We start from the raw sequence: 27,914 nt of genomic DNA on the forward strand, positions 1-27,914 counted from the left end.
ACACCGCCCTGAGAACACCCCTCCGCTTGCAGAGGACTCAGTTCTCCCGCTGCCCATTTCTCCCGCGCGAAAGCCAGATCTCCGGTCAAACAAGCCTCCCTACGAGGGCCCCCTTCTCCCCACAGAAGCCGAACAAAGGCGGCCAAACAAAGGCAGCGGCTGCAGCCGCCATTCGGCCTTCCCGGGCAGCATTTCGGAAACCCAGACAAGGCCGCAGAGCTTCTGCCTCTGCAAAGCAGATTATTCACGGATGGTCCGTCTTTGGCTGCAGTGGCCGAAAGCGGAGGCAGCCGCCCGCCCCAAAACGTCCGTGCAGAGTATGTAAAAAACTGCAAAGCACCTCCTGAGAATATGCTTTCTGCCCCTGGACCCCTCAGGCATCAAGTTCTACTGTCCACATTTATCCCTCATTGATCCTCAGAGTGATAAAAAGCCGCTTTGCACATCATCATCATCATCAACATCATCATCATCATTTTACATTTTATATCCCGCTCTTCCTCCAAGGAGCCCAGAGCGGTGTACGACATACTTAGGTTTCTCCTCACAACAACAACCCTGTGAAGTAGGCTAGGCGGAGAGAGAAGTGACTGGCCCAGAGTCACCCAGCTAGTCTCACGGCTGAAGGAGGATTTGAACCCGGGTCTCCCTGGCCCTAGTCCAGCACTCTAACCACTACACCACGCTGGCTCTCTAATCTCCAAACTAATGGCGGCACCTCCATTCATTTGAGCCTCTTTCAACCAAGTGGATGCTTTTGTGTTTTGTCTCATTTAACTGATGAGGAGGAGAACGCTGGATGTTTCCGTATGCAAGGCAAATCTCGACTCCACTCCATGCAGCAGAACTGACAGCCAGATCTCAAGCGGAAGTCAAAGCAGCGCTCTTGTGCCTGGCACACTAGGCCCAGGCATGCCCTCCAGATGTGCTTTGGACCAGGTTTTCTTAACCTTGGGCCCCCAGATGTTGTTGGCCTACAACTCCCATCATCCTCAGCCACAAAGGCCATGCCTGGGGACGATGGGAGTTGTAGTCCAACACCATCGGGGGGGGGCAAGGTTAAGAAACCCTGCTCTGAACCACTGTTCCCCCTAAGGCATGCACACATGTGCTCACAGCCTTCTCTAAAGACGTCAGGGAGGGAACTTGGAGCCTTGCGCATGCAAATGCTCTTCCCAGAGCAGCCCCATCCAATGTTCCCTCTAAAGCAGGAATTCTCAACACTGGGTCCCCTGATGTTCTTGGACTTCAGCGCCCATAATCCCCAGCCCCAGTGACCTTTGGTTGGAGATTATGGGAGTTGAAGTCCAATAACATCTGGGGACCCAACCTTGAGAATCCCTGCTCTAAAGCATGTGCATGTGTACGTGCTCACAAGTTTTCTGATGTCCAAATTTTCTCTGTCGGTTTTAGATCCTGCTCAGGTTGAATTAGGAAGGCCTAACTCTGAATGCATGCGCACACACAGTGCCTTGACCCTGCTGCCCAGAACAAAACTCATTCTGCACAGAGATGACAAAAATTAGAGGGACCACTGGCCCCATCCCCTAAGTGCTCACATGTAGTCTCCCATTCAACTGCAAACCAGGGTGGACCCTGCTTAGCAAAGGAGGCAATCCATGCTTGCTATCACAAGACCAGCTCTCCTCCCTTAAAGAGGAACACAGTTCCAACACAACTTCTGGGGGGAAAACAGCCCCCACCTAAAAACACAACAATATTCAGTTGTTTTTGCAAACATACTGTGAAACCTCTATCGAGGCTCCATGACAGACTTAATTTCCCATTTAGCTCAGCTCATTACTATGCAGGATCCGTTTGGAAACGTGAAACTAAAACACACACGCAGGGCAGTCACTGATGTGCAACAGCTTTACGACTGCCCAGTAATTAAGTCAGGGGTGTCAGTCCAGATGTCCTTACGAGGGGGACTGTGCCATCTTCCTCTAGATATCTGAAACTCTCAAGGGACCAAGACTGCTCAAAAGAAACACAGATGCCAATATTCCAGACCTGATTATTGTGGGGTTCTTCAATAAAGCTTCTTTCTTTCTAGAAGTCCTCCCCCCATCCTAATACTCTGCTCAGTATTGTCTACCCAGACTGGCAGCGGCTTCTCCAAGGCTGCAGGCAGGAATCTTGCTCAGCCCTATCTCGTTGGAGATGCTGCCAGGGAGGGAACCTGGAACCTCGTTGCTCTTCCCAGAGCGGCTCCATCCGCTGAGGGGAATCTCTTCCAGTGCTCACACTTCCAGTCTCCCATTCAGATGCAACCAGGGCAGACCCTGCTTAGCTAAGGGGACAAGTCATGCTTGCTACCACCAGACCAGCTCTCCTCCATTAGACAAAACTGTGGAAGACACATGTATTGCCTCCAAACTGTAGCTCTGAGCTTCCCTAAAGCACCCAGCTAGTAACTGGGAGAAACAGGACGCTGAACGACATGGATCTATGGTCTGTGGGAAACCTGGATCTAGTGCCTGACCCAAAAGGGCTCTTATGTTATGAAGAGTGTGGGATTAGAGGGGGAAAGTCTTTTGTTTGCAGTTGCCTTTTGGAGATGGGGGGACTGTATTACTCACCCTTGAAACCACAGCATAAAGGTAGCGATAAGCCTGAAGTGTGACTTATGGGCACATGATCATGCCATGTGCAGGATCTGGCTCAGAAAAGAGACTGACAGGTGCCATTTTGCTGGTGTGTGCCAACATGCGCCGAAAGCTCACTGCAGCACATAGTGACCAGTTTGTCACAGATCTGGGGGCCGAGGCACCCAGCAAAGGTTCTTCTTAGCTACCACATGTTTAGCGGCCATGCAAAAGAGAGCCTAGCAGAAGGTACAATCCCCAAATCCTTTTCCTGGCCAGTCACTGCCAGTTCAGACCCCATCAGTGTAGGCACGAAGTTGCGATCTTCTGCCCTAATCTGTTCTCTCTTTACGCTTACTTACACTGAACTGCGTTTGCCATTTCAAAGCCAATTCACTTGGGTGGGGGAGATCCTTTTGGAGCTCTTTGCAATCCTTTTTTTGTCTGAGAAGTCAACTGAGGTATTCTATCCTAAAACTATTTCCCAAAAGGCCGATATAGAAATAGCTTTACACAAGTACCCCAGAAGAGAACGGCTTAAAATATGCATGTCTGATTGCTAAGGCAGCTTTTTAAAGTTTAAAAAGCGCTTCATCTTCCACCTGCGGATTGCACCCTCCCATTTTGTGTACTTTCTTGGTAAGGTGCAGGCTCTCCTCTAGATCTCTAATGCAGATTAGGACCTCTTTTTTCTCTCCCCTTACCATTCAGGAACACAAGAAGCTGTCTTCTGAGTCAGACCTTGGTCCATCTAACTCAGGAATGTTTACACTGACTGGCAGCAGGTTTCCAAAATCTCAGACAGGAGTCTCCCCCAGCCCTACCGGGATATCCTGCCAGGGATTGAACCAGAGACTTCCTGCACGCAAAGCAGATGCTCTGCCATTGAGCGACAGCCCCAGGCCCATCTTTTAATTTATCCTGACTTTGAGACATTGTTTGAAAGCATAACTAATCCATATATTAAGTGATCAAAAATATAAGCCTGTAGTTAAACAACTCCGCATCTGGCAAAATGGGCTGTCAACTACGAAAGCTTATGCTATATTAACCCATCTTCGAATCCTTTCAGTTAACCTCAGAGCACTACCTACTTCTTTACAAGTACGTCATAACACGGTACTCGACTAATACAGCTAATAAAATAGAAGGACCTCTAATCAAAGTTCCACAAAGCCACTTTTGGGACCAGTGGCATTTGGGTTCAGGAGCAACCCTGACTTCCTGACCCAGAGATTCTCACCTGCTGCGCCTGCAGACAGATGCGTCAAGGAAGAGACAGTGGTTGAACTTACTGCCCAGGATAAGATGAAGCACTTCTTAAACTTCAAGCAGATACTTGAAAAAGCAAAGTGATTTATGGCACGTAAGGCGTGTTTGGATTCAGGTTATAAACAGCAGTCTCCTTGTTGAAGCATACGTCTCCCTCTGCCCCAAAGATCTGTGGGCGGAGGAGATGTCAATCTCTGGGTCAGATTTGTTTGTGGTCACATACTGAAATAAAGTTACTACTACTACTGGGTCAGGTTAAACTCCATAAATCACTTTGATTTCTAAAGTATCCGTTTGAAGTTTAAGAAATGGTGCATCTTACACAGACTGGGAGGTGATCTGGTCTTATGGTAGCAAACATGAATTTGCAAAGCAGGGTCCCCCCTAGTTGCATTTGAATGGAAGACTCCATGTGTGAGCACTGTAAGATATTCCCCTCAGGGGATGGGACCACTCTGGGAAGAGCATCGGCCTGCTTGCATGCACAAGGGTCCAAGTTCCCTCCCTGGCAGCATCTCCAAGCTAGTCAGTCTGGGTAGACAACACTGAACTAGGTAGACCAATGGTCTGATTTGGTATACAGTAGCTTCCTATGTTCCAATGACGGGCAGCAGCTTCTCCAAGGTTACAGCCAGGAGTCTCTCTCGGCCCTGTCTGGAGATGCTGCCAGGGAGGGAACTTGGAGCCTTCTGCATGCAAGTGCTCTTCCCAGAACGGCCTCATCTCCTGAGGGGAATGTGTGTGAGTGGTCACACATGTGAATATGGGAATATTCACACATGGGAATAGGTGTGAGTGGTCACACATGTAGTCTCCCATTCAAATGTCTCTGCCACAAGATGTGGTGACAGCCAACAACCCGGAAGAGGGGTTTGGGTAACTTCATGGAGGAGAAGTCTATCAATGGCTACTAGTCGGAGGGCTATAGGCCACCTCCAGCCTCAGAGGCTGGATGCCTCTGAGTACCAGTTGGAGTAACAGCAGGAGAGAGGGCATGCCTGTAGGCTTCCAGTGGCATCTGGTGGGCCACTGTGTGAAACAGGATGCTGGACTAGATGGGCCTTCTTGGGCCTGATCCAGCAGGGCTGTTCTTGTGTTCTTAGGTTAAATGCAAACCAGGATGGAGCCTGATTAGCAAAGGGGAGAGTTGGTGCTTGCTACCACAAGACCAGCTATGTTCTTCCCTTCTCCCTGTGAATTATACCCACCCCTTTTTCTCTGAAAGCAATACATACATCTTTTAAGAATGAACAGGTCAAACCCAAAGAGTTCCTTTGCCAATGGGCTCCTTCCTCACCCACTTCATACATGGGTGCAGCTGGGAGAGGAGAGCATCCCTGAAGCAAGGGGTGTGTGTTTGTATGTGTATGAGAGAGAAAGAGAGAGACACACACACAGAGAGAGAATTCAGTATGACTACTACACATATAATGGAACTGCCCTCCACTGAGATGCAAAAGAATCTTGTATTTTTAGAATGCTTGAGTGTTCCACATGTTGTATATATCTAACCAAAGCTGAAATAATAGTAGTATTTTTATACACTGCTTTTCAAAGAAGTTCTCAAAGAGCTTCATGTTTTTGTTTTGTTTTTTTAAGGCGGCTCACAATCCAAAGGAGGACCCACCAGCAACAGCCCCTGAAAGACACTCAGAAGCCTAATACTTCGAAGATGACTTCAGGTTTAAGGTGACCCCCTCAAAAATGAGGAACTTAAATACAGGTTAGACCTGAATTGACTCAAAAGGGCCAGGACTAAGACCAATATTTATGTCTTTCAGCAAAAGTTCCCAAAGCAGTTTACATAGATAGAAATAAATAAAGATGGCTCCCTGTCCCCAAAGGGCTCAAACTCTAACAAATAAACAAGACAACAGCCACTGGAGGAATGCAGTGCTGGGGATGGATAGGGCCAGTTGCTCTCCCCCTGCTAAGAGAATCGCCACTTTAAAAAGGTGCCTCTATGCTCAGTTAGCATGGGACTCCGAATTCAAGACAACCACCATATTTCTAATACCAAAAAGTCAGGTTGAGAGTCAAAAATACCAAAAAGTCAGGCCAAGTATGAGATCCAATCAGTGTTCCCTGTCACAGGGATTTGCAGATGTTGTGGACTACACCTCCCCGAATCCCATCAGCAGTGACTATTGGCTGGGGATGATGGGAGTTGTAGTCAACACCGGCAAACCTCTGTTACAGGGAACACTAGATCACTGTTTCCTGAAACAGGGATCCCCAGATGTTGTGGAGTACAACTCCCAGCACCGCCAGCTGCAATGGCTTTTGCTTGAGGGTGCTGGGAGTTGTAGTCCACAACATCTGGGAATCCCTGTAAAGGGAACACTGCACTGGATCATATATATAAAGTCCTGCTGACACCTGGAGGCTCAGGTACAAAGGGTGTGTAAGTGTCATCGACCAAGCAACGTGGGGGAAACCCTGGTCTTCTTGGATGTCGGGGAACCCCGTCGGTGGGGCGCAGCCGGCGCCCACCCCACCCCTGCAGGCCCTCCGCCCGCCCCTGCAGCTCTGACCCCCACCCCACCCTCGAGCCCACCCACCCCTCTCTCCTGGTGCCCTCTCGCACGCTGCACCCCATTTCGGCTTGGGGCAATAAATAAAGGAAAGAAAGGGAAAGCATGCAGGGCAGCTGCAGACACAATGGGCGGGGGTCCGCCCAGGCGCGTGCACGCGAGGGGAAGGAAGGAAAGAAGGCGGCGCGCCTCGCGCTCTCCATGGCACCCAGGGAGGGGGAGCGGGAGGGGATCACCCGCCCGGCGGAACAGCCGCTCTTCCCTCCGTGGTTCGCCCCCCCCGCGGTGCCCCCCAAGCCCCGCCCCTCGTCCCCTCCTCTCTCTCTCCTGCCCCCCCCCCGCACCGCGCCTCACCATCATAGTAGTAGCAGACTTTCTTCTTGCCGCCTCCCTGACTGTACGCCATGGAGCCGCCGGCCGGGGGGCGTCTTCTTGGGAGGGGGCGGCTGCTGCTGCGGGAGGAAGGAAGGGACGAGACGGAGGCACGCGCGAGCAGCAGCGGCAGCGGAGCAGACTCGCCTGAGAGGAGCCGGCCCCGCCCCCTCGCGCAGCGCCGCCCGGAGGAACCACCCGCGACGCCGACGGAGGGGGGAACAGGAAACACCCGCGGCCGCTTCCTTGCTCTCGCCCGCGCCGCCCCGGTTGCGCTGGGCGCTCAGCCGAGTGGGGCTGCCCGCTCGGGAGGGAGGCTTGCCGCTCAGTCGGGTGGGGACGGAGCGTAGTGCTCTGACTCCCCCCGCGCTGAGCCGCACGATGGCACATTCCACACACCCGGCCTGCGTGAAGAGCACGCGCTGCGCCCCGCCTACTCGCCGCCGGAGTCTGTGTGTGCGGCGCATGCGTTGGGCCTTGGGCCGGAAGCGCGCGTCTGGTTCCGTGGAGGCCGTGCCTGCGCATGCCTAGATGTGCGTAGGTCTCCCCTAGTTATATGCCGCTTTTCAACAACAGTGCCCTGTGCTGGTCTTGGAGGACTCTTATACAGATAATTGATTGAACAACAGTTCCCAAAGCGGTTTATAGAGATATCAATAAATGCATACATAGAAATGGCTCCCTCCCTGTCCCCAGAGGGCTCACAGTCTAAAAAAGAAATATAAGATAGACGCCGGCAGCAGCCACTGGAGGGATGCTGTGCTGGGCATGGATAAGGTCAGTTGCTCTCCTCCTGCTCAATAAACCATGGACAGCCAGGAAAACAAACCAGTGGATCCTAGAACAAATCAATCCAGAATTTTCACTCGAGGCACAAATGACCAGGCTCAAACTATCAGACTTTGGACACATTATGCAAAGACCCAGCTCTCTTGAGATGTCCGCAATGCAGGGAAAAGTTGAAGGCATGAGAAGAAGAGGACGACCAGCCACAAGGTGGATGAATGGATTCAATTCTGACAGCAATGGATGCACCACTGAGAGACCTTAAAGGCCAAGTTGAAGACGGATCATCCTGGAGAGAATCTATCTATGTGGTCACAACACCGACTGGACGGCACTCAACCAATCAATCATCAGTAGATCAATCTTGCTACCACAAGACCAACTCACCCCTCTTACTACTACTATCTAGTAGTAATCGCTTGTATGGTTTTCGTGATCCTGATACCTGTAAAATGCTAAGGTAGCAAATCAGCGATCGCTGTGAATGTTGATGTTTTTGTTAATGCCCCCCAGTACAGGACTATTGGCAACCCAAAGCCTGCAGCCCACAGAGTACTTTGGTAGGGAGAAGAGAAAGGAGTCGAAGCTCATGATAATTATCACCTTTATTTCATTATTAGTGATAACTGGTTTGATCTAAGTCAAAGGTAGTCCAAAAACAGCTGGGGCGGGGAGTTGAGCAGGCCTGCCGTAGAAGGAAGTTTCCTGTGTTCTTATGTTCACTTGAAAAACTGCCTCTTCTTGACGCAGTTAGCAAGGGGGTAAACCTGCTGCCCCAGTGGTTCCCTCTTTAGACGAGCCACCCTTATACCCAGCGCTAGACCTTCAGCCTCCCTCCATCCCCATTTGGACTGGCTTTCTGTGAACCTTCTTTTCTATTCCCCACCCCAATTCAACTAGGAACCAATGTCGTCGGGCTCGTGTTTCCCATCGGCGGGTTTCTGGGGCTGGACCTACTTCCGGTTTTGTGTGCTGCTGCACGCCCGTAGCGTGACGGCCTTGCTGCTTGGGGGAGAGGCGCGCTGTAGAGCTGGGCTGGGAGCCCTTCTAGGCTAGCCGCCCTTCGGGAGCCCTAGCAAACAAGCTGGGTGAGTGAACAGAAGCATGCTACTTATTATTATTATTGTTGACAATTCGGTCCTTAGACTGAATCCCTCTGAGCATATACAGAGTGCCTCTGCCCTGTGCATTTGAGGAGAGCTGGCCTTTGCTAAGCAGGATTCACCGTGGTTTGCATTTGAATGGGCAACTACATGTGAGCACAAGATATTCCCTTGAGGGGATGGGGCTGCTCTGGGAAGAGCACCTGCCTGCTTGTCCCTGTCATTCATTGAGAGCATCTGCTTTGCATACAGAAGGTTCCAAGTTCCCTTCTTGGCAGCATCTCCAGATAGGTTTGGGAGAGCCTCCTGCCTGCAACCTCAGAGAAGCCATTGCCAGTCTGTGTAGACCAGGGTTTCTTAACCTTGGGCCCCCAGATGATGTTGGACTACAACTCCCATCAGCCACAAAGGCCATGTCTGGGGATGATGGGAGTTTTAGTCCAATGATATCTGGGGGCCCAGGGTTAAGAAACCCTGGTGTAGACAATACTGAGCTAGAGGGCCAAGGGTCTGACTCAGTATATGGCGGCTTCTGATGTTCCTAGCAGTTGCTTTTGATTAGAAGTAGGGCCCCAAGAGTTGCATACTCCCAAGACCGTGCAGAGCGTTTGCAAGAGCTTGGCTTGTCGCCTTTTATCCTTGCAAATTATATACGACTATGAAGATTTATAAACTGCTTTTCGACAAAATGCTCAAGGTGGCTTACATAGAAATAGAAATACTAAACAGGGTGCTTCCCTGTGCCTGAGGGGCTCACAGTCTAAAAGGAAACATAAGATAGACACCAGCAACAACCACTGGGCTGGGCTATGCATAGCTAGATGGTCTGGCTGCCTTTAGTGCACCCGTGGGAGAGAGCGCGAAGAGTATCAGTCGGCTAACTGCAGCCACAGGGTTATCCTAGGACTGAGAAATGTTCCCCTCAAGATTATGCCTTCGGAGCCATTGGATGGAACGGAAACTGGACACTGGAGTACCCCGGACACTCTGAAGGGAGTGGGCACAGTTGCTTGCAATCCTGTGTACACTTACCTGGGAGTAAGTCCCATTGAATGCAGTGGGACTTACTTCTGAGCAGGCATAGGTTTATACGTCGAGGCATATTTCTTGTGGACCCTTAATTAGCTGGTTTGGGTAGGGAAGTAATTTCCAAATGTGATATTCTTGTTACTGTTCTTCAGGAACCAGTTGGGTGTTCAGGGCTTTTAACCCCATAGAATGACTTAGAGATATGCTATTGTATTGTAGCATGCCCACTGGTTGCCAGTTGGTTACTATGCACAGTTTAAGGTGCTGGTTTTAATGTATGCAGCCCACCTTGGGGAATGTCTCTCTCTGTACCAGCAGATCTCAATTCAGATCTGCACCAGAGTCTCTGCTTAGGTTTTCTTTGCTGCAGGAGGAGAGCTGGTCTTATGGTAGCCAGGATGAGGAATTATTATTATTATTTTACACAGTCAGACCGGTTTTATTGACTGGTTTGTTTTATCCAGACATCGAGTCCTTCCCAAGGACCTGGGATGCCAGAATTTTATTGTCAATGTTGTTGCTGTTGTTATAGATATCGTCGCAGAATATAGGCTGTTCCCATTAAAGCTGCTCTTTGTAATTGGCTGGTGGTGATTTCTGTGGCCCCCCTGGTGTTGAGGTGCTCTTCAATGTCTTTTGGAACTGCACCCAGGGCGCCAATGACCACTGGGATTATTTTGGTCTTTTTCTACCACAGCCTTTCAATTTATATCCCGCTCTTCCTCCAAGGAGCCCAGAGCGGTGTACTACATGAGTTTCTCTTTCACAACAACCTTGTGAAGTAGGTTAGGCTGAGAGAGAAGTGACTGGCCCAGAGTCACCCAGCTAGTTTCATGGCTGAATGGGGATTTGAACTCAGGTCTCCCTGGTCCTAGTCCAGCACTCTAACCACAGAGTCTGCCCTGGTTTGCATTTGAATGGGAGACTACATGTGTGAGCACTGTAAGAGATTCTCCTTAGGAGATGGGGCCGTTATGGGAAGAGCACCTAGATGTTTGCACATAGAAGGTTCCCAGTTCCCTCCCTGGCAGCATCTCCAGATAGGGTGAGAGAGACTCCTGCCTGTAACCTTGGAGAAGCCACTGCCAGTCAGGGTAAACAGTACTGAGTCGGTATAAGGCAGCTTCCTATGTTCCTAAGAGAGTGGGTTGGCAAAATACAAGTGGGGCTTTCACAACAGAGCCCTGGAGCGCTCACATTCACTGCCTATGGAGACTTTTGTCTTTTATCTGTCCCAAAGACACACAAAAAGGGAATATAAAACTTTTAAAAATGTATTCAGATGTTTAGTTATATACGTTTTAATAGGTTGGTATTCCCATCTGAAGCTGCCTGACTGAGTCAGGCCATTGGTCCATCTAGCCGAGTAGCTGCTCTGATTGGCAGCAGCTCTCCAAGGTCTTGGGCAGACTGAGGCCTTTCCTAGATCCTTTTCATTGGAGATACTGGGGGTTGAACCTTGGGCCTTGTGCATGCCAGTTACACTCTGCCGCTGAGCTACGGGACTATTGTGCATCTTGTATTGCATCTCCACAGAGATGGCAATTTACTTTTTATTATTTTGAAATGTTTGAAATTAAATGTGTCTTTTAAGTGATGCTGTGTTCACCTACATTAATGGGAGGGGGATGAATTATTGAAATAAAATAATAAATATGGGCGGGATATTTTCCACTAAGTCGTGTTCAAATGTTGGGTGTTTTGTTTCAGAATGATTGTGGCCAGAAGTAATTGATTGCATGGAGTTAAGATGGCAAAAGTAAAGCCTAATATATCCAAAGCCACAGTGGGCGATTCCACAGCTAAACCAAAAGATCTTAAAAACCAGCACAGGAAGGAGAAGAAAAAGAAGAAATTGTTCTGGAAAAAGAAAGTCAAGCAGGCAGAGAAGAAACTGCAAAGGGATTCCAAACCGGCAACAGCACTGCCTCCAAAATCTCCCCAAGAAGTTTCATCTAACTGGAAAGTTTTGCAGGAGGTATAAATCCCTCCCCTTCTGGGGTTTGTAGAATGTAGTTGATGTGCATGTAGTTTTGGATGTGGCAGTCCCGATTCAAATCTTCACTTGGCTATAAGAGGATTGGTCAAGTTAAGAACATAAGAAGAATCTTGCTGGATCAGGCCCATGGCCTGTCTAGCCATAAGAACAGCCCTGCTGGTCCCTGCCACCAAATCTCAGCCAGTGACGAGGCCATAAGCAAAAGGCTTTGGCAGATTCATATGGGCAATCTAGCATTGCCTTGTTGCCTCAGACCCAAGGTCCATCTAGGAATGTATTTGGAGTTTCTCTGTCCTGTCCTAGGCTTCCTCTGTGCAAATATTGGAGAATGTTGATGCGGTCAACTGTCCTGTGGGGCCTAGAGTATTATGTGCATGATAGAAGTTATTGTAGGTGGGTTTGGCAGTTTGCAGAGGATGGAGAAATGTCCTCCATAATTTGCACATGCCAGGAGTTGTTGGTCTATAACTTGCATCCTCTCCAGCCTCAGTGGTGCGGCTGGGGAACATGGAAGTTGTTGTGCAACAAGATTTGGGGACCAACGTTTGAGGACTCCTGCCCTAATTTAAAGGTGAATGCTGAACTCCATTATATCAGTTTTGTTGCTTTTGTTAGAACATAAGAACAACCCTGCTGGATCAGGCCCAAGAATGCCTATCTGGTCCAGCATCCTGTTTCATACAGTGGCCCACCAGATGCCTCCGAGAAGCCCACAGGCAGGGGGTGAGGTCATGCCCTCTCTCCTGTGGTTGCTCCCCTGCAGCTGGGATTAAGAGGCATCGTGCCTCTGAGGTTGGAGACGGCCTGTAGGCCTCAGACTAGTAGCCACTGATAGACCTCTACTCCACAAATTTATCTAAGCCCCTTTTAAAGCCATCCAAGCTGGTGGACATCAGCACATCCCATGGCAGAGAGTTCCATGAATTAATGATGTGCTGTGTGAAAAAGTACTTCCTTTTGTTGGTCCTAAATTGCCTTTTTTTTTAAGCTTCTGAAACAAAAGGTGGCCAATTTGCCTTCTGCTCTCACTGCACCCAAAACGTATTCCAAGAAGAAGTGCACTGCCAAAGATCAAGGCGCGGTCCCCAAAAGGCCCACAGTCAATGGAACTGGAAAGGCGCTGAAACTCAGACCTGCAGAAAAGGCCAAGGAGGATCATCTTGCAGCAGGTTCTGCAAAACTGGGAATGCCTGTGCCCGGAAAGAACTTGAGCCAGGTCAAGAGAAGTGGGAAGGACCAGAAGGCAGCCCAGGGAAAGGGCAGTGCTGAGCCCGAACAAAGGGGCCTTAAACGTAAAAGGAGGAAAGCGGAGGTGGAGCAGGCAGAGGCGAAGCCGGCAGAGTAAGTCCTTGGGGTTGTCTTGTGCTGAACAATCTCCAGTTGTCAAACAGGCAATGTAGTCCAGCTTCCTCAGTGCTAGTTCAGGTACAGAACAGACTACTACGAACGGGGATATACTGCTCATCAGCAGAATTTTTCAAAGCAGTTTACACAGAATCATACTAAATAAGATGGTTACCTGTCCCAAAGGGAACATGGGAACATCGGAAGCTACCTTAAGCAGAGTCAGACCCTTGGTCCAGCTAGCTCAGGATTGTCTTCACCAACTGGCAGTGGCTCCTCCCAGGTTGTAGACAGGAATCTCTCTCAGCCCTATCTTGGAGATGCCAGGGAGGGAACTTGGAACCTAGATTCTCTTCCCAGAGCAGCCCCATCCCCTAAGGGATATATCTTACAATGCTCACATGTAGTCTCCCATTCAAATGCACACCAGGGTGGACCCTGCTTAGCAAAGGGGACAAGAAACCTAAGGCAAACGCCACTGTCCCCTGTAACAGGGATTCCCATATTGTTGGCTATGACTCCCATCATCCCCAGGCAAAGACCATTGCAGCTGGGCATGATGAGAGTCATCAGTTGGGGAGGAGATCTGGTCTTGTGGTAGGAAGCATGACCTGTCGCCTTTGCTGAGCAGGGTCTGCCTTGGTTTGCATTTGAATGGGAGACTCCATGTGACTAGCCCTCCCAGGCTCCGCCTCCCTGCCTGGAGAGCAGCGAGATTTAAAGGAGCAGCGCTCTTGCCTGGAGTCCAGCATGCATCCTCCTGGTTGGTTGGCGGTGTGGAAGCTTAGCGGGGCGCGAGGTGCATGGCATGGAAGAGTCCCGTTCATTGAGGGTCTCAGTCTCAGTGGGCACTGGTTGCAGAGTTTCCAGTTCCAGTGTCTCGCAGATTAGGCTCCAGCCTGGTGTTGGGGCTGGGTCTGAGCCCAGGGCTGGCCCCTCCAGCCTGACCACTCCCTATTGTTCAGGGCAGGGGACATGACACAGGGTCTCCCTGGTCACTGGCTGCTGCACCCCAGCAGCTCCTCTCCTGCTTCCTGTCCTCTGACATCTGCTTTGCTTTCCAGCATCTGGTTTGACGATGTTGATCCAGACGATATTGAAGCGGCCTTGGGACCAGAAGCAGCGGACGTTGCCCGGAAAAATCAGGGACTCACGAAGAAGTTGCAGCAGGCACTTGTTAAAGAGGCAGCTTTTGAAGGGTAAGCATTCCAGCTGATGTTTCTAGGCTGGTTCACACAGTGGTTTGAATTTAAGTTTGATCTGGCTTGCTGACATTAGCAAGGAGGAGACCTAATCTTGTGGCAGCAAGCTTGGCATATCCACTTAGCTAAGCAGGGCCTACCCTGGTTGCATACGAAAGGGAGACTAGAAGTGTGAGCAGAACTGTAAGAGATTCCCCCTCAGGGGATGGAGCCGCTCTGGGAAGAGCATCTAGTTTCCCAGTTCCCTCCCTGGCAGCATCTCCAAGATAGGGCTGAGAGAGATTCTTGCCTGCAACCCTGGGGAAGCCGCTGCCAGTCTGTGAAGACAATACTGAGCTAGATGGACCTATTGTCTGACTCAGTATATGGCAGCTCCCTATGTTTCACACATGGATTGCAGTGCTCACACTTCTAGTCTCCCTTTCATATGCAACCAGGGTGGACCCTGCTTAGCTAAGGGGGCAATTCATGCTTGCTACCACAAGACCAGCTCTCCTCCCATAATCTCCTGGTCAGATATCAGGATGCCATCTCTGAGAGCCAATACCTATATGATGTTTGGACCTCATTGGGTCACTTTTTGGAAGTGATTCAATGAGGACATAACTCTTATCACTGGTCTGTGGGTTCATTTCCCCATGTATACACACACACACACTGATAAAGAGAAGAGGTTTCTATGGGTAGAAGCTTTGCCCCCTCCTGAAACCCAGAGCTGGTGTTGAGGAAGCCCAGCTGGCCAGTAGCTGGTGTCCAGTCAGATTGGCAATATACCATTGGACATAATGGCCCTCTCTTTGGCAGCCTGACAAAAGCTGTGGCCATGGACTGCGAGATGGTAGGTGTGGGACCCAAGGACGAAGACAGCATCTTGGCCCGGGTGTCTATTGTGAACCTGTTTGGCAAGTGTGTTTACGACAAGTATGTCAAGGCGACAGAAAAAGTGACAGACTACCGGACAGCTGTTAGCGGGATTCGGCCGGAGGACCTAAAGACAGGTAGGTGGCGTGTGGAATGTGCCAATCTGGTTTGGATGTTGCGTACATATGGTGCGAATGTCTGCTGGGTCACACCAGTGGTCTGGCTGAATCCTGAATCTGGTTGGAAATTGCCTGAGTTTGTCATCATTGGCCTCAGCCCTGATGCAGATCCAGTTGGCAGGGACCAGGGGCATGGAGGAGAGCTGGTCTTTTGGTAGCAAGCAGGAACTGTCTCCTTTCCTAAGCAGGGCCCACCCTGGCTTGCATTTGAATGGGAGAATGTGTGAGTGCTGTAAGATATTCCCCTTAGGGGATGGATCCTAGAACAAATCAATCCAGAATTCTCACGTGAGGCACAAATGACCAGGCTCAAACTATCAGGCTTTGGAGATATTATGCGAAGACCCAGCTCCCTTGAGAAGTCCCTAATGCTGGGGAAAGTGGAAGGAAAGAGAAGAAGAGGACGACCAGCAAGCAAGGTGGACGGACTTGATGACGACAGCCATGAATGCACCACAGAGAGGCCTTCAAGGCCAAGTTGAAGACAGATCATCCTGGAGAGAATCTCTCTATGGGGTCGCTAAGAGTCAACACCGACTTGATGGCACTTAATCAATCAGTCGCAATATGGTGGTTCCCATGACTGTTAAAATCAGGGTTAGAGCAGGGTTACATTGATTTGTATTGTCATCAGAACCCTAACAAATCCCTGTCTGGGAGTAAGGGTGGAAATGGACTAAATAAATAGAGAAATGTAGGAAAGTAATTATTTTGCACAGTCTCTAAAAACAATTGTGAATGCATCGTTCTGTGGAAATGGAGGCCGTGTTTGCTTCTCCAGAGGATTGCTTTTGTGGCCGTTGCTTAACATGGGTCAACAGCTGGCCCCTGATTTCAGTTTACAACAGTGTGTGAATGCCAGGGAGCTTCTGTGATTTTGAAGAGGACACCACGGTTGTATGATGCTCCTCTGTTACGTCTCGTTTGCATCTTGACTGAGATTTTTTTCTTCTCTGTTCCTTTCATTTAGGGGAGGATTTCAAAGTTGTCCAGAAGGAAGTGGCTGATATCCTGAAAGGAAGAATCCTGGTGGGCCATGCTCTCCACAATGACTTAAAGGTACAGAACCCACATCCCCGGCATTTTGGTGTTAGTTGCCGTAAACTTTCAGCCACCTTGGGGTTGCAGTTCTCTACCCTCATGGCAGATGGGGCGAGGGAAGGGCTGGTCTTGTGGTAGCAAGCATGACTTATCCCCTTAGCTAAGCAGGGTCCACCATGGTTGCATTTGAATGGGAGACTAAAAGTGTGAGCACGTAAGATATTCTCCTCGGAGGATGGAGCTGCTCTGGGAAGAGCAGAAGGTTCTCAGTTCCCTCCCTGGCGGCATCTCCAAGATAGGGCTGAGAAAGACTCCTGCCTGCAGCCTTGGAGAAGCCGCTGCCAATCTGTGAAAGCAATACTGAGCTAGATGGACCAAGGGTCTCACTCGGTGTATTGCAGCTTCCTGTGTTCCAGATGTACAAATGCTGGTTCACACGAACGTTAAAATCAGGGTTGGATCTGGGCTACCTTGATTTGTATCGTTGTCAGAACCCTCGCAAATCCCTCTAGGCCAGGTTGCTCAAAGCAAGGTAAACTACTTTTTTTACTGAGGGTGAAAGAGATTCCACCCTACATTGATTCTCTGGTGATAACTCACGCGGCTCTTCAAGCCGGTTGAACCGCATCCTGCCCACCCTCCCCTCCATGGCAACCATAGAGATCTGTGGCCAGAGCAGCCGTCAGCAAGGGACATGCTCCCCTGCAAAGTACACACTATGATCCCGGAGCTGCAGCAGCTTTGGCAGGCTGGTTTTTTTCTCCTGCTCCTTCGTAGCCCAACAGGAGGGCAGCCTCTGACATCACGAGGTTTTTTTAGTCTGCTGGCCCTGCAGAGCATGCTCGGAAGGCAGAAGCACCTTTGGAAGACTTTCCATGGGGGTGGGGTGAGGCTTGCAGCATGCTCATTTTGGTAACGGACCCAGCGGCTGCCTTGCTTGTCTTTCTCCTGGGTTTGTGGACTCAAACGATGGTTCTGCCTGTGTGCTGCTGATGAGATAGGAGCTCCCCTTTTCTCTAACACACCCCCATATGGTTGTGTGACTACTGTATTCCACCCTTCTGTATTCCACCCTTCACAAGCCCTTGAGACATGGGAAGAGGAAGAGCAGAAGGTCCCAAGTTCCCTCCCTGGCAGCATCTCCAAGATAGGGCTGAGAGAGATTCCTGCCTGAAGCCTTGGAAAAGCCGCTGCCAGTCTGTGAAGACAATACTGAGCAAGATGGACCAAGGGTCTGACTCAGTATATGGCAGCTTCCTATGTTCCTATGAGACTGGGTGTTTTTCCTTTTGTAAACTGTAACTTACCATTTGCATGCTTTTTGTTTGTGTGAGTGGATTTCTAAGCACCTTAACTCTTCTCTTAAACAGAAGAGAAATAGGGTTTTTAAAGAAAAATCCTAGTGAGATTATTTACATGCTTTCAGCACAGCCAGCAATTCTCATAAGGGAAATTCTTCACCTTTCAGATTCTGTTTCTTGACCACCCTAAAAAAAAAATCAGGGACACGCAAAGATACAAGCCCTTCAAACAGGAAGTCAAGGTAAGACCTGAGGGATATTTTAGCCTTTATAAGGCAGCCGTAGAGAAGGAGGCTGCTAGCAATTAGAACCAGTCGTCATAGTACTAATGTTTTTCTTCTGAACAAATTCAAATGAACTGTTCTGACGTAAAAGCTGCCAGTCAAAACACCAGCACTTGAACTATCTGTTAAAAAAAGGGATCACTTTGGTGCCCAGCTCTTCAGCGAAAATCTGTTGAGGGCATATTCAGCATTTCTTCTTAAAGCATACAAAAAAATTTAAACCTTTCTCTTACCATATTCTGGTATAAAAAGTAGTGCATCCAGCTAATTTCAGTGGCAGGGTTGTGTATGCAAAAATTGATATCTGTAGGTCATCAGGAAGCATGGTTTATTTCACACGAACACATTCTTCAAAAAATATAATTGATGGTTGTGTCTGTGCATCACCCATCATTCTGAGTGGGCAGGACCAAACTTGCTTTTTGGAAAAAAAACAGAAAGTTCAAATCTTGGATGCCTTGGGCTCTGTGAACAATTAACCCAGCAAGCGTTAGTGCAGGCCAAGTGGCTGATAGGGTCACAGCAACAGAAGAAAACCGAATACAGTTGTCTTCTTCAGACACAATGGCTTCCTCCTGTTTCCACAGAGCGGGAGACCATCCCTGAAACTACTCTGTGAGAAGCTGCTCAATGTGAAGGTCCAGACTTCGGAACACAATTCGGTATGTATTCTTCAGTGAGGATGGCCTCTCTGGAGCACACCTAAGCCCTCTCTAGTCACATCCCATCTCCAGACGCAACTAGCCAGGTACTCCTGGAACGCTCATCAGAAGAGAAAGGTGCGGCAATGTCTTCTCTCTTGCTGGGGGTTGCTTTCGTCCCTCACTTTGAATATGGAAGTCTCTCTTAAGTTATGAATAATAGTCATTTACAGACCTGGAGATGGTTCACACAATCAAGAATAGAACAGGAGACGCCTCCGACCCCGGTCAGGAGCTGTGCACACTCCCAACTTTTGATGGTGTGTCAGTTAATAATGGGGTCAGAGGCATTGTTGGTGGCCATCTGCTAAGCAGCAGCTGGGCCAGGGGGCTTTTCATCCTTCCTCATGTAGCAGCTGGGCATAGCTTCTGGGCAGGGTGCAGCCCTATTCTTGATCGCGTGAATTGCCTTCCGGTCTTCTCAATACACTGGGGATCACTTTGACGTGCTCGATTGCAAACTATTATGCTCCCTTTTCCCTGCACATCAATTCTCCACATAGGTGGAGCTATCTAGGTGGTTATTGAGAGGAGAGCTGGTCTTGTGGTGGCAAGCATGAATTGTCCCCTCTGTTAAGCAGGGTTTGCCCTGGTTTGCATTTGGATGGGAGACTACATGTGAGCAGTGTTAAGGTATTCCCCTTAGAGGATGGGGCCGCTCTGGAAAGAGCACTTGCATGCTTGCATGCAGAAGGTCCCAAGTTCACTCCCTGGTGGCATCTCCAGATAGAGCTGAGAGAGACCCCTGCCTGCACCCTTGGAGAAGCTGTTGCCAGTCAGTGTAGACAACCCTGAGCTAGATTGACCAAGGGTCTGAGTCTGTAGGAAGCAGCTTCCTGTGTTCCTAGATATATGAGAGCCCTCACTTGAAAAGGCGCATCTTGGCCCAGTTAGGAGGCAAAATGAGGCTCTTCAAAAAAGACCGTGGTGGGAGATTTGTCCTATCTGGGTGAGGTCGTATAAAGACCAAATCAATAAACAAAGTAAGTTCACTTTACATAAACTTGACCAAGAAGGGGTTTCATCTAAATCCTCAACTTATTTCTTCTGAGATGCTGAAAATGACTTTTGTTGTTTATACCTTCATAATGGCAAAAAGCTAGCACAGCAGTTATCTGTAGCACTGCTACTTATATACCCATTTTCATAAACAGCAACAACAAAAGCTCTGAGCCATATTTTGTTCTTTAACGGAGTGTTTCCTTGTCCCCGAAGGGCTCAGAACCTAAAACGAAACACAGTATAGACCCCAGCAACAGCCACTGGAGGGATGCTGTCCTGGGGATGGATAGGGCCAGTTGCTCTCCCCCTGCTCAATAAAGAGAATCACCACTTTGAAAGGTGCCTCTTTTCCTAGTTAGCAGGCGCTAGCAGGAGCACAGACGTATTTGGATCTTAAAATAAAGATCACCCGTGTGTGTTCATCATTCAGTGACGGCTGTGTCGAGTGGCGATCTGCATGTATGAAATGGCCTTCGCATCCTCCATATGGCCTCAAGAGCATGCATTTCAGCCGGAGCAATTCACACGGTCAGAATAATCAAGGGCTGAATGTGCATTCGTCCTGTCCCAAGGCTCTACGCCATAGGATTCCAGGGAGCAAGCTGTTGCATCTAAGCAGCACCCTGCATTCATGCAACACTCATGGACAGCCAGAGGCGAGTTACAACAACGATCATGCCTCTGGGATCAGCATTCATGAATGCTGCCAATGTCCCTGCAGCTTTCTCACCTGAGACAGAATATGTCTGAGATGCAGGTGACGTGACCCTTAAGCCCCAAGGAGCTCCCATAGAGCTGCATTGTACTGAGTCAAGCCCAGGGGTCCATCTAGCCCAGTACTGACTCTGACCGGCAGCAGCTCTCCAAGGTCTGGAGTTCGGAAGGTTTTCCAAGCCCTGCTGCCAGAAACCCTAGAGATGCCAGGGACTGAACCTTCTCCCTGCAAAGTGTGTGCTCTTTATACAGCCTTCCCTGATTCCGGTTCTTAATATTGACATTCCATCTTGCTTTTCTAAAGACCACCCCAAAGCAGGTTGACGCAAGCCTGATGAAATGCAGCTGGTCCCAGAGACTGGTGGGCAGGCCTCGTTTTTTTCTCTCTCCCTCTCCTGCCAGTTATAAGGTTGTGGACTCTTTATTATGCCAGCCCCTAACCAGCATTCCCTGTAACAGGGATCCCCAGATGGTGTTGACCGCAATTCCCATAATCCCCAGCCAAAGGCCATTGGAGCTGGGGATGATGGGAGTTGTAGGCAACAACATCTGGGAATCCCTGTTGCAGAGAACACTGCCCCTAACCCAAGGGAAGGATTGTAAGTTGGCCATCACCAGAGAAATGGGGCACGGCTGGCTCTCCAGAAAGCTCTCAGGAGCTCCAGCCTTTCCAGTGTGTTCCAGCCGCAGGACAACAGCAAGGTCTCATCCTGTGGTTTGTGTGGAGGGTTTCGGTATCCCCTCATTTAGTGGATGTTAAGCTCGCCGATTGTTTTACTGCGTTTCAGATTCAGGATGCCCAAGCAGCCATGAGGCTGTACACAATAGTAAAAAAGCAGTGGGAAGCATCACTCAGATACAAACTGAAGGCCGGAGAAAAATAACTGGGGACATTTCTGGGCCTCGCGTGCTTGCTGACTGAGCGGGAGCTCCAACGCTTCAGGACAACTCTCCTCCCTGGCTGCTGAACTGGTTACCCTACCGAAATTAATCTAAAGTCATTTGGTTACTAAACCTTACTTGGTGTGCCTGCCTCTCTATGGCCATTGGTTTCCGGGAGCTTCCTGTGCTGACAGTCATGAAGGTGGAGGATAAGACGGTTGGGCACGTTATTTTGTTACTTGCGGAATCATTAAAAATGGTTGGTCTGGTTAACTACTGACAAACTGTTTGGTTTCCTGAATGCAGCAGAAACGTAAGGACCATCTAGTGACTGTCACTGGCCACTCGCATTGAGTTCCAGTTCTTCCCAAATGCGTTTTGAAAGGACAGAGAACCCGCTCCTCTTTTTACATATAGTGTGCCCTTTTGGTTTCTGCAGCCGACTCCTGAATTGTTCATGGTTTTGCAAAGAATTATGTATTACGTGTTCTGCGCGTGCACCTTTGAGACTCTGCTGAGATAATCAGGGTCACAGCTTCTGAACAGGCTCTTGAAGCTAGAGTACCTGTTCCTGTAATGGTAGAAATGACCCAGCCAAAGAGGGAAGAGAGCTGGTCTGGGGAAGAGAGCTGGTCTTGTGGTGGCAAGCATGACTCGTCCCCTTAAGCTAAGCAGGGTCCGCCCTGGTTGCATATGAAAGGGAGACTAGAAGTGTGAGCACTGGAAGAAACTCCCCTTCAGGGGATGGAGCCGCTCTGGGAAGAGCATCTAGGCTCCAAGTTCCTTCCCTGGCAGCATCTCCAAGACAGGGCTGAGAGAGACTCCTGCCTGCAACCTTGGAGAAGCCGCTGCCAGTCTGTGTAGACAATACTGAGTGAGATGGGCCTATGGTCTGACTCAGTATATGGCAGCTTCCTATGTTCCTATTTAATCCTCTTTCCAGCCTTGTGGACCGGCAAGACCAAGCTGTTGCTGTGGGAGGGTAAATCTTGTGGGAGGGTAAATCTTTTGGAAGGTTGTCTTCTGGCATCAGGGTTTTGATGACTACCCAAGACCAGCCCTCTTCAGATGTTATACAAAAGGCACCCTACACGAGTAGAGCATCTAAGACGGGGCCAGAAGACTCACCTCGGCCTCATCAGGAACGAACTCACTGTTTGAGCGGCATTTGGTCCTGCACCTCCCAATCAGAGAAGCTTCCACCCTCATGGATGCGGTGTCCGCCTCTTCAGATGAACCATAGCCATAAGCAGGGTGCTGACAGGGATGACTAAAGGGGCTGGGGTGGGACTTCCGGCCCCGTTCTAGACCTGTACTCACGAAGAGTGCCTTGTGGTATAACACCTGGGGGGGGACAGCTGTTAAACGGCACCGGCAGCCTGGAACCACTTGCCTGACCTTTCTGACATGAAAAGGCCTCCTCCACCTCTGTAAACCTTTTAAAACAGAAGCTGGAACTGTTGGGCAATAAGCAAAGAAAGTTCACATTACTGAGGCATCTCTCCTTGTAAACACTTGTGGCCCTCAATCGGCCACAACCCCTTTCAGGCCATCAGCTGCTTCCTCTGGCCATGATCCAATTAAAAAAAACCTGAATTCTGTAAGCATAAGGGGAGAGGTTCAGACATGGGATTTCTTCAAAGGGCAAGCCTCCTTGAAACGTGACGAGCTGCTTTTGAAACAGGGAGGAGCTTCGGAAGTAGGTTGCAGTACAGCATGTGGGTCAGGGGTTAAGACAAAAACAAATCGTTCTGGGCTGTTTCAAATCCCTGCCATAAACCGATGGTCTTTGGATGCCCAGCTGCTGAGGCCCAAATGATGCATTAAGCAGAAGGTCCATCACTGAATCTCCCAAAGTTTTCTTCTTTTAAAAAAAAAGCAGTCTTGGGCAGAGAGTAAATTGGATCAGCATCATGGCACTGGAAGAGAGTGGGTCAGCTCCCCCCCCCCCGTTCTTTTTCCCTGATCAACACACTGCACCACCCTCACATCCACCTGCTAAGAGCCTTGGTGAGGAACAATTTAGGCATCATATAGGTACTTCCCTACTATCATTAACAGTGACTTTGGGTACAGTTTTGATCAGGGAAATAGTGGTGTGGGGGAGAAAGGGTTTAAAAACCAGGCTCATGTAGTGTTGGGAGAGTTGGTTCTATGGGGAAAAAAATGCACATGGAAAAAGCCCACAAGAAAATTGCACACAGAAAAAAACCCACTGTCATAAATGTGCACATGGGGAAATGCCCACACAGAAAAATGCAATACTATATGTGCATATTTTTCTGTATGGGCATTTTTCCATGTGCATATTTTTCTTGTGCGCATTTATGACACTGGGCTTTATTTCTGTGCACAATTTTCTTTTGGGCTTTTGTCATGTGTGGTTTGTTTGTTTTTTCTGGTTACCGGGAGGGTTAGTCACTGATCTGCATAACATGTTGCATTCAACCCTAAGCTAAAGCTGCAAATGGGCTTTTACTGCCAAACCAATGGATTGAAGGGCTACTGTTGCTAGTTTCGTGTTTATTAACTGTGTAAAACATTTTAACACCAACTCATAACATTAACAACAACTCATAACATGTACAGCAAACTTTAAAAGCTATGCAAAACAAACAAGCCCTCCGGCTCCGGTTGCCATCAGTCTCACAGTAGCTGGTGACAACAAATGCAGAGGGATCTCTCGTAGTGGGTGAGGTCTTATTTCCTATTAAGGTACCCTGCAGGAATCGTGATGGGTATTTTAAATATATATACACATCTGAAAGATTCAGACATTTATAAATAAAAGGGTTGAAATGTGTATTCTAAAATTGCTTACCTTTCTTCTGCAGTTTGGCGAGTGCCTTCTCTACGAGTGCAACTATTTCCTGGGGGAGGAATGAAAGCCAGGTCACACACCGGGGGCTTTGTGGGGAGACCTTAACTGTTATTTGGTCTTTGTGTGGCTCCGCTGTCGGACCACCCTTTGTAGCCTTTTAGCACATGTCCCATGCTCTGTCTCCAAGAACAGCCCTGCTGGATCAGGCCCAAGGAGGCCCATCTAGTCTAGCCTCCTATTTCACACAGTGGCCCACCAGATGCCTCAGAGAAGCTCACAGGCAAGAGGTCTGTGCATGCCCTCTCTCCTGCTGTTACTCCCCTGCAACTGGTACTCAGAGGCATCCTGTCTTCTAGGCTGGAGGTGGCCTATAGCCCTCAGACTAGTAGCCCTTGATAGACCTCTACCCAATGAAGTTATCCAGATCCCTCTTAAAGCCATCCAGGTGGTTGGCTGTCACCACATCTTGTGGAAGAGAATGCCACAAATTTATGTGTTGTGTGAAAAAGTACTTCTGTTGGTTGGTCCTAAATTTCCTGGCAATCAATTTCATGGGATGACCCCTGGTTCGAGTGTTATGGGAGAGGGAGAAACATTTCTCTCTATCCACTTTCTCCACCCCATGCATGATTTTATAGACCTCTATCATGTCTCCTCGCAGTCGTCTTTTTTTCTAAACTAAACAGTCCCGGGTGTTGTAGTCTTGCCTCATAAGGAAGGTGCTCTAGATCATCTTGGTCGCCCTCTTCTGCACCTTTTCTAGTTCTACAATGTCCTTTTTTAGATGTGCTGACCAGAATTGTATGCAGTACTCCTGGTGTGGCCGCACCATAGCTTTGTATAAGGGCATTATAATATTAGCCGTTTTATTTTCAATCCCCTTCCTAATGATCCATAGCATGGAACTGGCCTTTTGGAATTAGCCTTGCTCTTTGAAAGCAAAGCAGTTAACATAAATGGTTGGGGATCAAAAGACAACTGGTCCTATCATTATATTTAAGAACAGTGATTTAGTTTTAGATCAGCGTTTATTTTATGCATCATGCTGTCTGGATGGTCATAGCCAAGAAAGGGCCTTTTGCTGAAGTGTCGGCTTGCCCGCTGCAATTGCGGATAGAGTTACTTACCAGACTGGAGGTAAACCTGTTCTTCATTTCAGTCAGCATCTCAGTTATGTTTTGGGAGACCATCTCCACCACGATTTCATCTGTGATTCAAAGAAAGTGGGGGGAGGGGGGGTCAACCCCGCAGCATACGAATACAATCAATAATTATATACCGCTTTTCAACAAAAGTTCCCAAAGCGGATTACATAGAGAAATACATACATACATGCATACATACATAAGGCTCTCTGCCCCAAAGGACTCACAATCTAAAAAGAAACATAAGATAGACACCAGCAACAGCCACTGGAGGGATGCTGTTTCGGGGATGGATAGGGCCAGTTGCTCTACCCGTGCTAAATAGAAGAGAACTACTTTTTAAAATGTGCCTTTTTGCTCAGCAGGACTGACGGATTAATTTTTTGAATCATTTCTGTGATTCAAAGAAGTGTCAGTGGACGGGCGGCGCATACGTAACTGATTTTTTTAGCTGCTGTTGTGCACCTCTTAATTGCCGAAACTGACAGCATGGTGGGAGGTGTTCTCATTGATCCAAATGTTGCTACAGTTTCAAATGCTATAAACTTTGCAATAAACAGTGCTGTGTTTTGTCCAGTGTTGGTGGGACTCCTTTAAGGGAACCTGAGCCCCTGCCTGCACCATCTTGGTCTATGGGGAAAGCACTGGGCACAACCAAGAAAGCCCAACCCCAGCTTGCCCCCAGATGGACTGGGGGCACCCCGAGACGCACCGCTCTCCTGATGATTTTAATGAGCGGTGTGGATCTTGCCGGGAAAGGCGTTCTCCTAAGAAACCTAGGCCTAAGCCAGTCAGGGCTCTAAAGGGGATAACCGGCACTTTGCATTTTGCCCGGAAATATTCTGGCAGCCAGAGGGCACTGGGGCTCAACAAGGCTCCGTTTCTCTGAAAGGGCCTTCCCAATGCTTGGGGAAGAGCAGCACTGCATAGAGGTTAGTGGGGTGGGAAATGGCTTTCACACAGAAGGTGTTTTTGCCAAACTGGCCCCCACCTGAAAAATAGCAAAGATCATTGCCTTAGTCCATCACGGCCTTAGAGCAGCCTGTAAGATGGACCAGTGTTGTTTTAGATTCATTTTTATTTGTTTAAACATATACACTGCCCAAAACCTGCATCTCTGGGCAGTGTACAACACATTGTTTACTGCCCTGTCCAGTAACAGTTGGCTTCACGAATGACACGTCCCAGTTGACACCACGACTGACTGACTTTTAACCAGGAGCAACCGACAGAGATCAAATCTTAGGTGAACAATCCCAGTTAAAATGCCAGTTGGTTGTGGCACCAACTGGGATCAGGAGGTTCTTTGCTTTGCACACGACACGCTCCACAGGAGGAGGTGTGACTCGGGGATCTGGGATTTCAAAATTACTGGACGTGGCAGTAATTGTTGAAAGTTTAAGGACACTGCGCCGTCTCTTGTCTCAGACAGTGGAGGACAAACTAGTGATTCAGAGGGCTGGAGGGTCAAGACATTGGTCATCCCTTCTCCACTGCTCTGACACTATTCCTTTGAAATGTAGATTGCTACTCTTAGGGATTAACTTCCTCCCTCTCTTCTCTTCCTGTTCCTACTACCTTGCAACATGCAAGCAAGCTCCTCTCCCTGCACCATGTGTGCAGAGAAGATGCAGAATCCATCTGCATCCTGCTAGATAGATAGATTAGAGATCCTAACTCCTCACTTTCCTATCTAGAACGGAGTTCCTTAATAAATGCCTTATATATTGATTTGAAACTATGAATTGGCTCCAAGTTACTTTACTCTCAGCATACACGCACGCCTAACTAAATTTCCGCTGTGTTGTGCCTCTGTGCACTCTGCTATAATGAAAAAGGGATTCTCTCACCACAGAGAATTTCCAAGAGTAATTGAGTGAACCAGCCCAGAGTGTCGCTTGTCTGGGGCCACCTGGCAACTGCCTCACAGTTGAGGCAAAGTTTGAACCCAAGATGGGCCAGCGGTGTTCCCTCTAAGGCATGCACGTGCTCACACAATTTTTGATGTCCGCTTAGTTAATTTTAGATCCCGCTCAGTTTAAATGAGGAGGGTCCCACTCTGAATGCACGTGCGCACACACTGCCTTGATACTGCCATCCAGAATAAAACTCATTCCGCATACAGATAGGGGGAAAAATGAGAGAGAAGACTGTGCCAATTCCCAGTTCAGTCTCTGAGTGCCTATAAATGCTCAAGCTCAAGCTCACTTGTGGTCTTTTCATTTGGTGGTTTAAATGTCTAGCACTTTCCCATCCTTCAAGGCTTGGAGTAAAATTGCCTTCTCTTGTCTATTTTCTTGAGAGTTAAGTCACTCTTATCATCACTTTTCACTTGCCTGGGCTATCGATAGGACCTCGGCTAAACAAGAATTAGAACGCAGGCCCATACCATCTTTCCCGCTGGCTTGCAAAGTACAGATAACAAATATTCACCGTATTTAAACATCTCATCAATCAGGACACAAATGTTTTCCACCACTTCAGGATCCTCGCAGTGCAACTGATAGCAATCTCTGAGCAGGGCTATCCCGCTGCCTTTTTCGTCTGTGACAATGAATCGGAAACCAGATAACTCTGAAAAGAGGAAGACAGATGATTTAACCAAGAGCTTCACACACATCACTCATGTTTCTCTGCAAACCACCCAACAGCCATCTGCGCTGCTTTAGGGCTCTCGCTTCAAGGCTTGGTGTACTCAAGAGCCAGCTACAATAGTGAAAGGGTAGGCAACCTTGGCTCTCCGGCTGTTGTTGA

The 27,914-nt window shown here is 48.8% G+C and overlaps 2 protein-coding genes across 21 annotated transcripts in view; one reads left to right on the top strand and one right to left on the bottom strand.

The window, feature by feature from the left end:
* STKLD1 (serine/threonine kinase like domain containing 1) overlaps positions 1-27,914 on the bottom strand; it is a 78,007-nt gene that overhangs the window by 18,175 nt on the left and 31,918 nt on the right. For 19 of the 20 annotated variants that reach the window (XM_053281725.1, XM_053281739.1, XM_053281732.1 and 16 more), the window contains 3 exons: positions 27,594-27,734; positions 25,143-25,222; positions 24,016-24,064 (listed from right to left, as the gene is read on the bottom strand). In XM_053281725.1, the coding sequence (XP_053137700.1) occupies positions 24,016-24,064; positions 25,143-25,222; positions 27,594-27,734 (270 nt within the window). Of the gene's footprint in view, positions 1-6,748; positions 7,191-24,015; positions 24,065-25,142; positions 25,223-27,593; positions 27,735-27,914 lie in introns of those variants that run through there. The other variant, XM_053281743.1, reaches the window with a different exon arrangement.
* Positions 8,482-21,467, top strand: REXO4 (REX4 homolog, 3'-5' exonuclease). Its single transcript, XM_053281744.1, has 9 exons — positions 8,482-8,640; positions 11,395-11,662; positions 12,672-13,024; positions 14,092-14,226; positions 15,034-15,227; positions 16,240-16,328; positions 17,779-17,853; positions 18,483-18,557; positions 21,101-21,467. Exons 2-9 carry the CDS (start codon positions 11,435-11,437, stop codon positions 21,194-21,196), a joined length of 1,245 nt encoding a protein of 414 aa, XP_053137719.1. The 5' UTR covers positions 8,482-8,640; positions 11,395-11,434; the 3' UTR covers positions 21,197-21,467.

Source organism: Hemicordylus capensis, chromosome 17 (genome assembly GCF_027244095.1).
Source record: "Hemicordylus capensis ecotype Gifberg chromosome 17, rHemCap1.1.pri, whole genome shotgun sequence".
Taxonomy (NCBI): Eukaryota; Metazoa; Chordata; class Lepidosauria; order Squamata; family Cordylidae; genus Hemicordylus; species Hemicordylus capensis.